The sequence below is a fragment of the Euphorbia lathyris genome, chromosome 7 (assembly GCF_963576675.1).
Source record: "Euphorbia lathyris chromosome 7, ddEupLath1.1, whole genome shotgun sequence".
Lineage (NCBI taxonomy): Eukaryota > Viridiplantae > Streptophyta > Magnoliopsida > Malpighiales > Euphorbiaceae > Euphorbia > Euphorbia lathyris.
This window is the reverse complement of record NC_088916.1, coordinates 49,742,418-49,753,005: the sequence shown is the minus strand read 5'-3', so window position 1 is coordinate 49,753,005 and position 10,588 is coordinate 49,742,418. Positions and strand designations below refer to the sequence as shown.

General features: G+C 34.2%; 1 protein-coding gene and 1 pseudogene across 3 annotated transcripts; one reads left to right on the top strand and one right to left on the bottom strand.

The window, feature by feature from the left end:
• Window positions 1-1,004: 1,004 nt before the first annotated feature.
• LOC136201066 (DEAD-box ATP-dependent RNA helicase 35-like) lies at window positions 1,005-4,111 on the top strand (annotated as a pseudogene).
• An 849-nt stretch (window positions 4,112-4,960) lies between these two features.
• Window positions 4,961-10,056, bottom strand: LOC136234801 (triacylglycerol lipase OBL1-like). Of its 3 annotated transcripts, none has more exons than XM_066024280.1 (5): window positions 9,481-10,054; window positions 9,182-9,375; window positions 9,071-9,104; window positions 5,575-6,062; window positions 4,961-5,392 (listed from the first exon to the last, which is right to left on the bottom strand). In XM_066024280.1, the coding sequence occupies exons 1-5, from the start codon at window positions 9,794-9,796 to the stop codon at window positions 5,135-5,137; spliced, it is 1,290 nt and encodes a 429-aa protein (XP_065880352.1). In that variant the 5' UTR covers window positions 9,797-10,054; the 3' UTR covers window positions 4,961-5,134. The 3 variants fall into 3 exon arrangements, with proteins under 3 accessions (XP_065880352.1, XP_065880351.1, XP_065880353.1); XM_066024279.1 differs by having other exon boundaries at window positions 4,962-5,392; window positions 5,575-6,182; window positions 9,481-10,053; XM_066024281.1 differs by having other exon boundaries at window positions 5,223-5,392; window positions 5,580-6,182; window positions 9,481-10,056.
• Between the last annotated feature and the right edge of the window lie 532 nt (window positions 10,057-10,588).

Sequence of the window (10,588 nt, the reverse complement as noted above, 5' to 3'; positions counted from 1 at the left end):
GATTGCTTCCGGTATTTAGGATCTATTATCCAAACGGATGGAGAAGTAGATGGAGATGTTGCCCATAGGATTAAAGCTGGTTGGTCGAAGTGGAAGAGTGCTACGGGTTTCCTTTGTGATCCCGGCATGCCTAATAGATTGAAGGGAAAATTCTACCGGACGGCAATTAGACCAGCATTGTTATATGGTACGGAGTGTTGGGCAGTGAAACACTGCCACATCCATAAGATGTCGGTGGCGGAGATGCGTATGTTGAGATGGATGTGTGGTCACACGAGAAAGGACCGGGTGCGTAATGAAATAATTAGGACAAAAGTAGGGGTTACATCTATTGAGAATAAAATGAGAGAAAACCGACTAAGGTGGTTTGGCCATGTGAGACGTAGAGCGCTTGATGCGCCGGTTAGGAGAACCGAAGAGTGGCAAAGGGATGTAGTGGTGAGGGGTAGGGGAAGACCTAAGCAAACTTGGAGGAGGGTGATCGAGAGTGATATGAGTTTATTGGGAATTGAGGAAAATATGGTAGTGGATAGGACGGAGTGGAGGGAGCGAATCTGTGTCGCTGACACGACTTGATTTTCACGGTTTTATATGATGGTTCATGTTAGCCGACCCCGAATCATTTCGGGACTAAGGCTTTGTTGTTGTTGTTGTTGTTGTTGATAAAGTTGAGTTACTGAACTCAAATTGATATGTGTTCAATGGAAGTTTGATTTGTATGATGAAGCACTTGAAGAACTTAGCACTTGATATATGCGCATTGAAGTTCTGTTCAGCACTTCTATTCTTAAGCTGCTTAACAATATCTAATTAGTTTGAGCAAGCAATTATAATGTTTTAATCGTTATTTTGTTTGAATTTGTAATCTCTGTTTGTCGTTATTTTACTTATTTACTACTTCTGTTCAAACTGCAAACTGTTCCTGATATGATTTTTTTTTTTAGTTTATCATTTTTTAAAAATTATATATTACAAATGGATGTTTTATCGGAAAAAAAGTAAAACAATTAAAAAATTAAACCGGGATTCCGGCCGGTGGTGATGGTAGCCAAAGTTTCCAGTGTTCTCGGATGGTCAATGCAATTTGTGGACCTCTTCTTCAACTCATTGAAACAAATTTAGGGTTTTAATACCCTAAAGCTTTCTATTGTAATTTGTGGCCCTCTTCTTCAACTCATTGAAACTAATTTAGGGTTTTAATTGGGTCCAGTGACTTTCAATTTCGATTAGCACTGGCTAAGTTTGATCCTTGTTGCTGCAGAAATGGAGGAAGACTATGATTACGAAGAATATGTTCCTGTGGCAAAGCGTCGAGCAGTGGAAGCACAAAAGATGAGAAAGGCAAAGTCTTCTGCTTTAGATGAGGAAGTGAAGAAAGGGCTTCTGGTAGAAGCCAAGCCCAGCCTCCTTGTCAAGGCTTCCCAGCTTAAGCGAGATCAACGTGAAATTAGTAGGACGGATCAGATTGTGGAGCAGGAAAAGGAGATTATAGAGCACTTACCTGACAAGAAAACGTTGATGTCGGTTCGTGAATTGGCCAAGGGCATCACCTATTCTGAGCCTCTGTTGACTGGATGGAAACCGCCGCTTCAAATTAGACGAATGTCCAGTAATCAGTGTGATTTAGTTCGAAAACGATGGCACATTATAGGTGATGGGGAAGATATTCCACCACCAATAAAACATTTTAGAGATATGAGGTTTCCAGAACCTATTTTGAAGATGTTACAAGCAAAAGGGATCGTGCAGCCTACCCCCATTCAGGTGCAGGGGCTTCCTGTTATCTTAACCGGAAGGGATATGATTGGAATTGCTTTTACCGGATCTGGGAAGACCCTGGTTTTTGTACTTCCAATGATTATGATTGCTTTACAAGAGGAGATTATGATGCCTATCGTGCCAGGCGAAGGGCCTTTTGGTTTGATTATTTGCCCATCAAGAGAGCTTGCCAGACAAACTTATGAAGTGGTGGAAGAGTTTTTGATTCCTATGAGAGAGGCTGGCTATCCAGAGTTGAGGCCATTACTCTGTATTGGTGGAGTGGACATGAGGTTACAGTTGGAGATTGTGAAAAAGGGTGTGCACATTGTTGTTGCAACTCCTGGTAGGCTCAAGGATATGCTAGCAAAGAAAAAAATGAATCTCGATAGCTGCAGGTAACCACTCTTAGTTCCATAAGAATTACAATATCCATACCATAATTATCACTTGCAAATTGTGGTTTTCATCAAATTCACTTGATTCATTGTGGGATATTGCTTTTTGCTGCCTGCTGTTACCATTGCTATTGTGTATCGTAGCTGGTCTCTGCCTTAAATAGATTTATGCCCCACCTTTTCCCTTAGCTAGCTAGGGATTAACAGCATTATTTCCTCTTGTTGATGAACTTGTGTGTGTGCTAATGGTCTTCTTGTTGGGAATTGGGTATGATGTGGGGGGATCACTCTCCTACATGACCAATTATTTACTTTCTAGTTGGTAGTGGATTTTCACAGATTGCTCCTTAAGCATTAAATTCGAACACATTGCTGTTTGGGTATTAGTATGTTCTTCTGTTTTCAGCCTCCTGTTATGCTTTTAGAATATTTGGAGCCGGAAGGTTACAGTATTCTATTTTTATATTTATATAGATAAAAAAATAGAGGGCGAGCCTTGGCGCAACGGTAAAACGTTGTTGCCGTGTGACCTGAGGTCACGGGTTCGAGTCTTAGGAGCGGCCTCTTGCCAATTAAATTGATGCAAATATGTCCTATTTTTCTTTTTATGTGTAAATTGTACCCTGTACTTATAACATTACTGATTTTTCCTTTTAGGTATTTGACATTGGATGAGGCTGATAGGTTAGTGGATTTGGGCTTTGAGGATGATATAAGGGAAGTACTTGACCACTTTAAAGCTCAAAGTCAAACTCTTCTATTTTCTGCTACCATGCCGACCAAGGTTCAGAATTTTGCTAGAAGCGCCCTCGTAAAGCCGGTTACCATCAATGTTGGAAGAGCAGGAGCAGCAAACTTAGATGTGATTCAGGAGGTAGAGTATGTGAAGCAGGAAGCTAAGATTGTTTACCTTCTTGAGTGTCTACAGAAGACACCACCTCCTGTCCTAATATTTTGTGAAAACAAGGCTGATGTGGATGACATTCATGAGTATCTCCTCCTAAAGGGTGTTGAGGCTGTGGCTATCCATGGAGGGAAAGACCAGGAAGAGAGAGAATATGCTATTTCATCCTTCAAAGCAGGCACAAAAGATGTCTTGGTTGCAACTGATATTGCCTCAAAAGGGTTGGATTTTCCTGATATTCAGCATGTGATAAACTACGATATGCCTGCAGAAATTGAAAACTATGTCCATAGAATTGGACGAACAGGAAGATGTGGTAAGACAGGAATTGCGACAACGTTCATTAACAAAAACCAGAGTGAAACAACACTCCTTGATTTGAAGCACCTGTTGCAAGAAGCAGAGAATTCCACCTGTCCTTGCTGAGTTGAACGATCCAATGGAAGATGGAGACACAATCACTGATGCCAGTGGAGTCAAGGGATGTGCTTATTGTGGTGGGCTTGGTCACCGCATTTGTGATTGCCCCAAGTTGGAGCATCAAAGATCCCAGCAACTTGCTAATTCTAGAAGGGATTACTTCGGTTCTGGAGGATATAGAGGAGAAATATAATTATCTTTACACTGGCCTCATTGATATGGGCATTAGGCATCTCTCACTTGGCAGGTCATGGAAACTGGAAAGAACAATCTTCCATAAGCAGCACATGGGACTTTTGATGATGTCGATGGCATTGCAAGAAAGAAGAAAGATATGTATATGTACAATTGCTGGTAGCTCTCTCAAGTCAGGATTTAAACTTGGCCTTCTTCTGTGTGAATCAATGACTTGATTCTTACTTTATCTGCAACACTGCCTCTGCCTCAGCCTCAGCCTGCCTAAATATGTTACTCACAATGCTTGAGGAACCAACAGGAGATAGTTGCTGCTTTCAGACTGTAAATTTCCATTTGGGATCAAATTCTGTACATTACAAGCCTCTTCCTTTCACTTGTGAATAATCAATATTCCCACTATAACTGCATATAATGAAATATATTTTTTTTACCATGTTCACAATCTTCTCACAAGAGGGAAAAATGAATTTGCACGATGTATAAAATAATGAAATATATTTAGGGTAGAGTAGAAAAAAAAACTGTGCTTTAAACAGTCCCACTAACTTATAAACTTGCAAATTAATTAAATCTGTTATTTGTATGTTTTTAAATTAAGACTGTTTTTATAATATAGTTATTGTTATACAAAAAGGTGTCAACTTATAGCCTTTTTCCATATAGGGCTAAAAGGTACAACCTCTATGACAGAGGTTAGGAAATCTGGTCCAAATTTTTTTCTATACTCCTAGGTTCAACCTCTTACTCAATGTTAGGCTCTATATCAACTTTTTGTTGAGGGTTCTCGTTGTTCTCATCAATAGTTTTTAGAGCCGTTTGGATGTAAATTCATTTTTGTTTTCTTTACATGACAAAATGTTTTCAAAGAATGAAGCATTCTTTAATTCCATGATTGTTTTCTTATGAATCTCATTATTCATGCACTTTAAAGTAAGTGTTTCTGTAAGGTGCATAGCCAACGGAAATGCAATTCAGTCTTTGGATTACATTAGCAAAACACTCCAACACATTTTGAAGTAATTATAAAGAAGTTTTTTTACATTTTCATAATTCATGTGACGTTTTGTCTAATTTCTTATCATAAATGAAAGTATTAAAATATTTATTACCTCCTCCAATTTGGACGAATTTCAAATCTCAAAGATCACTATATATAAGATCAAAAGGTTCAATATTTTTTTCAACTTTATGAAATAAAGATCAGGTTAATTTAGTTTCAACACAAATTTCACATTTATAGTTAATTTTGAATGAAGTAATATGTTCTAAGTTAATTAGTTTATGCAACACATGGAAATTAACATTTCTAATTCTACGGTGCCATCAATTAAAAGACTCAACAATATATACTTGTAGAAAATATCTGGTCTGTGCTTAATTATAGATTTAGTAACAGCAGTCCTAGAAATAATTATTTTGGACAATTAAAACGAATGTGTTGCACTTGAGTGGGAGATTAATCTTGGTGATGGCGAAGTTGAGGCAAGGATCCCAATCGGGTAGAATTGTCATAATCTTGAAAAAGATGAGCAGAAAGCCCTGGAATTACCAACCCAATTATCCTCATCACTATCATAAACCAACTTTCTCTGTACTCTTTACCACTCAACCAAGGTATCACTACACTCCTTATCAGCTCCCAACAGGCGTTCAAGTTCTTCGGAATTACCCATAACAAGTTAAAGTAGTTCTTGTTTGGTTCTTCTGCTAAAATCTGCATTTATAAAGTAAATGCTAATGATCAGTCTATATACTACTTAATAGCAATAGGATTCTGAAATACACTACTGATAGCAATAGGATTGCCTGTCAAGACGATATTAAATTTCTTACGTTAGAGGTATATATGCATCTTTTGAAAGACGATACTGATACTAAATTTGAAAGAGAACTAACCTTGCCTTGATAGAGACTATTGTAGTAGAGGCAAGGCCCAAAATGCTTATACAAGAGAGTAGAATCATCATACGGCAATCTAGGCACTATATCATTGCAATAAACATATCTCAAATATCTAATATCATACTCTTTCATCTTCTTTTCCATAAAACTCCCAAACTCCCTATCCCCAACTCTTGGCTGCCCAAATGTGTAAACTCCTTCAATTTTATCCAACAGCAAGTCCTCTTTGTGTATAATCAAGACACCCACAAACAATATTGCTAAAGCCCCACCCAAGCTATGTCCTGTCACTATAAACTTAGCATTCTGATTCTTCTGTAATATCTGTTTGAGCATTCTTCTGATTTCATAGTATGCATATAAATGGGTGGTTTCTGAATCTACTTGATTTGGCCAACCATGTTTTTGTAGGCCTAAGGCATTTGTAAAGCCACGGTGGAGTTTTCCAACACCATTAAACTGGTACCAGGAGATATCAACGTCTGTGCAAATATCATCTGCATCAAATGGGTTTGTTCCTCTAAATGCAACCACTATTAGATTAGGGTCTGTTTTGGTGTCTTGGAGAATGAAGGCCTGTGTTGATTTCTTCTTCAAGTACTCTGTCAAACATATATATATATATATATATATATATATATATATGAATTGTAAAAATACATGTACATAAAATCTTATATCTATGTTGTTCAAATTAAATCTGTGATTATTTTGAGATTAGCATTAGATTAGATGCCTGACTTTATTGATTTAAAAAAAGAAGTATACCAATTTCATGGGTGTGTATATGTAAATTTATACTATAATAACTTTAGATATCAAGCAGTAACACTCAACTACATATAAATAATTAGAAAAAACAAAACAAAAAAAAATCATTCTTTAATTAGGTTCTTTGTCTAAATCTAAACTAGGCTAAACCACTTTTGACTGCACCTGCTTAATTATCACTCAATGCAATTAAATGATAAGCACTTGCCATTAATTAATTAATTAATTAGTTAGTTAGGCATGTCTCCAACCATTACTAAATTAAGCTAAGATATATAAAGTTTGACGTGTTGTTTGAAATTAAAACAAACTTGAAATCATGATAAAAGCTATGATTACTTTGTTTTTAATAAAGTAAATCTTACTTTGTTAATTTTCATCATTGGAAGAATTCTACCCATAGCTTGCACTTTGAAATCATATTTTCTATAGATATTTTAAGAAAATGAGTTTGAACCCAAAACTTTCTACCTCTAAAATAGAGCTGTTATAATTGAGATATCCTCCTTTAATAATTAAAGTCATATTTTAAATATATGATATATAATATATATTAATTAAACTTCAATATATTCAATCATTTTTAATTCAAAAATCAAATGCTTGCCATTTATTTATCCAATTAACTAGAATTATAATTATTTTTTGAAATGACAACTAAACTAAATTTTTAATTGGGTTAAATGCAACATTGGTCACTGAACTTACATAATTATCTCAAAATGATTATTCAACTCAATTTGTCTCAATAAAATCACTCAATTTTGAGTTTTGTCTCAATTAGATCACTTTAGCGGTTTCAGTGATAAAAAAGCATCAGAATGATGGCATAGGTGACAGCACGAGCCAACTCGGAACTCTAACCGAAACGACCTATGACATCCACGTATGCGTCATATGGCTATCACATGTCGGTTATTTTTATGAAAAAAACAAAATTTAGTTTTTTTTCATAAAAATAACCGGCACGTGGCTGTCACGTTTCATTTCTGTCAGATTTCTGAGTCAACATGTCACCCATGTCATTATTTTGATGTCTTTTAACCATTGAAAACGGAGTGGTCTAATTGAAATAAAACTCAAACTCTAATGATTTTATTGGAACAAATTGAAGTTGAGTGACCATTTTGAGACAATTATGTAAGTTCAGTGCATTTAACCTTTTTAATTGTACTTATTTATATTTGACAGGAATACCCCGCTATTTCTTGTTGCTTTATTCTTATACACTACCGGGGTGTTTGGTATTCTATTAGGATCGAGATAAGGATAAAAGTTGAGATATGGATAATGATAAATGGTTGGGATAAGGATAAAAATATGATAGTCGAGAATTATTATTCAATGTTTGGTATGTGGGATATAAATGAGGATAAAATAATACATTTTACTATTTTAATCTTATTTAAACTACATAACATTAATTTGAGGGATAAGACGGACTTTTCCATCCTATTAAAATCGCAGGAGTTTATCCCACCTCCTTATACCACCCCCTCCTGGGTATAGGATTTGAGGGATAAGAAGCTTATCTCTCATCCGTCTCACTCTTCTATCTCGCAAACAAACACGGTATAACTAATCTCGTATTTTTTATCCCTATCCCACCTCCTATATCCCTTCTAACAAACACCCCGTACAATCACAACACGCACATAATTAGACCATTGAAACAAACAAACAACACACACATAAGTAGGGAGCATTAGCTAGGAGTAAAAAAGTAAAATAAATAACTCTATATACTAAGATCCTTAATGATATCATTAAAAAAAATCATTAATAATAAAAACTTTTAACACTTAAAATTAATACATTTTAGTGTTTATTGATTTTAAGCTTGTTGCTAACACAACTTAAATATTTTAGTTAAGCCACAAAATCATTTATTCTTGTAAGTTAAAAAATTTAAGTTAGAATTTTAAATTGAATATTATTAGCTAATATTTTTAAATTCAATACTTATTTTTAGTATTTATCAAACAGTTATATCGTTTAATATTTTAAGCATTTATAATATCTGACACTTAAAATTCAGTGATTACTTTTTCAGCACTTAATTTTAAGTTTTATCAAACACCACCTAATATGAAATTAGTAAAAGTGGCAAAATAAACAAGTACAACGATCAAAATAAAATTTAAAAATTAAAATAAAGGTAAAGTAAAATTTTAGGAGGAAAGAGAGGGATCCTGTAGTATTGAAAAAGAATGGGAATAGAAAGCCTTTAGGGGGGTTAGATAATCATTTTAGAGATGACAATTAGTAGTGTATCTACGGAAAAAATGTCATACTCTTACATTTTATCATTTGAACTACTCTTCTTGTCTCATTATCTTAACAAATACATATTTTACATTATTCATAAATACCAAAGGGGTAGATGAGGGTGTGCAATGAGCCCTTCCGCACATGGCCTCAAAATGATAAAGGTCCAAAAATTTAAGATATACTTAGTCAAATATAAATATTAGTTTAAATTAAAAAAATTAATAATATAATACAATAAAATTTATTACATCATTTCACTCTATTAAGTACATATTTAATATGAAATAAAAGATTATAAGCTCAATCTATTCAAATCTAATCCGAATGATGAGCACTCCAAAAAAATGAGCAGCATGCATTATTATAGTACAGTATTGTGAGTTAAGCAATAACACATTAACTTGAATTGAATTGAAGTGCAAGGAAATCAAGTTTTGTCTCTACTTACCATTTTGGAAGTTGTAACAATCCAAGCATTCCATCTGTACCCAAAATAAAATTAAATAAATTTGTAAAACCATAATTTCCATAATACCCAGTTATAATAATTTTTACTTACTTTCCAGTGATCTGTAACAACAGATTTGATGCATTCTTCATTCTCATATGACAATTTAGAAGCCATGAAAGCCAAACCTGAATTATATTTTGTATCTCCACCTTTTATATTTTTATCCATCTCTATTCTCCAGTCACAATTTGCCGCCGTCGATCTAAAACTACCTGATGACCTCTCCGGCATAATCACTTCTCCTGCAATTTAATTAATTAACCACTTAATCATATTTTATTACTTAATTAATATCTCAGCACAAGTTAAGCATCAAGCATAGTTGAATTAATTAAATAATTAATTACCTTTGATAAACCTGAGAAAGAGATTAAATATCCCACCATTGACGTGGAGAAGATTGAACCAAGTTTCAATAGCATTCCCAATCCGATCCAAAGGAATTCTGAGATTCAGAAATATTTTCTGAGCAAGAACTGAGATGAAAATGAGCCATCGATGATTGAAATCTCTCAGCCTATCTTCTCCTGGACATTCAATAAAATCTCTACTCTTTACATCCGACGAAAATAGGAGTTTGATAAGACCAAACCAGCTTGCTTTCTCTGGATCAACCACCATTTTCTTCTCACACAAATTTTCACCATTATACCTATAAGCCATCTTCAACACGGACACGAAATGCAGAAACGCTAATGAATAATGAGAATATTGGGAAGGAGGAGCAGTTCTATATTTCGTAATGGTTGCAGATTAGAGAGGTTGGCGTAAACTATTGAAGCATCAATCATTTGTGGTTATCTAATTGCTTAGTGGGATTTCTTTAATTACTTCGAGATTCAATTCTTAACTATATATGTGCTTTGCCAATTCATGTCTTGATATAATTTATGAATTGACTTAATTAGATTAATTAGTGATTGATGGAGAAAGATTATAAATTAATAATATTCTTGATTCTTTTTTTCAAACGACTCGATTGATCTGAGAATATATATATTTTAATTGTTGGCTTAGTTGTTATATATTTTAGATTTAGATTTTTTTCCAATGTTGAATCTTCAAATTATTGGATAAATATACACATGTTGAAAAGTAAAATTAGTTCAACTTAGCAAATTTTTAGGGTATAATTGTAAGTAAAATTAATTCAACTTACCATTATTATTGGATAAATAATTGTACTGATGTTAGGTAAAATCATTTTTTAGTTGCAAATATTGAGAGTATTTTTGCACTGTATCTCTTCTTTAATAGAGAAGCTAATCACCTAGAATTCCTAGAGAAATTATACTGTATGCCAGGCATACCCGTCATAATCTGATGTGGTATGCCTGACCAATAAAAATAAGACAAGTGCCACTTTTAATTAAAGTTTAATAATTAAAAAAATATATTTGTATGAAGAGAACATCAAATAGGATGGGGAAGGTCGCTGATCCGGAAGAGAAGTGA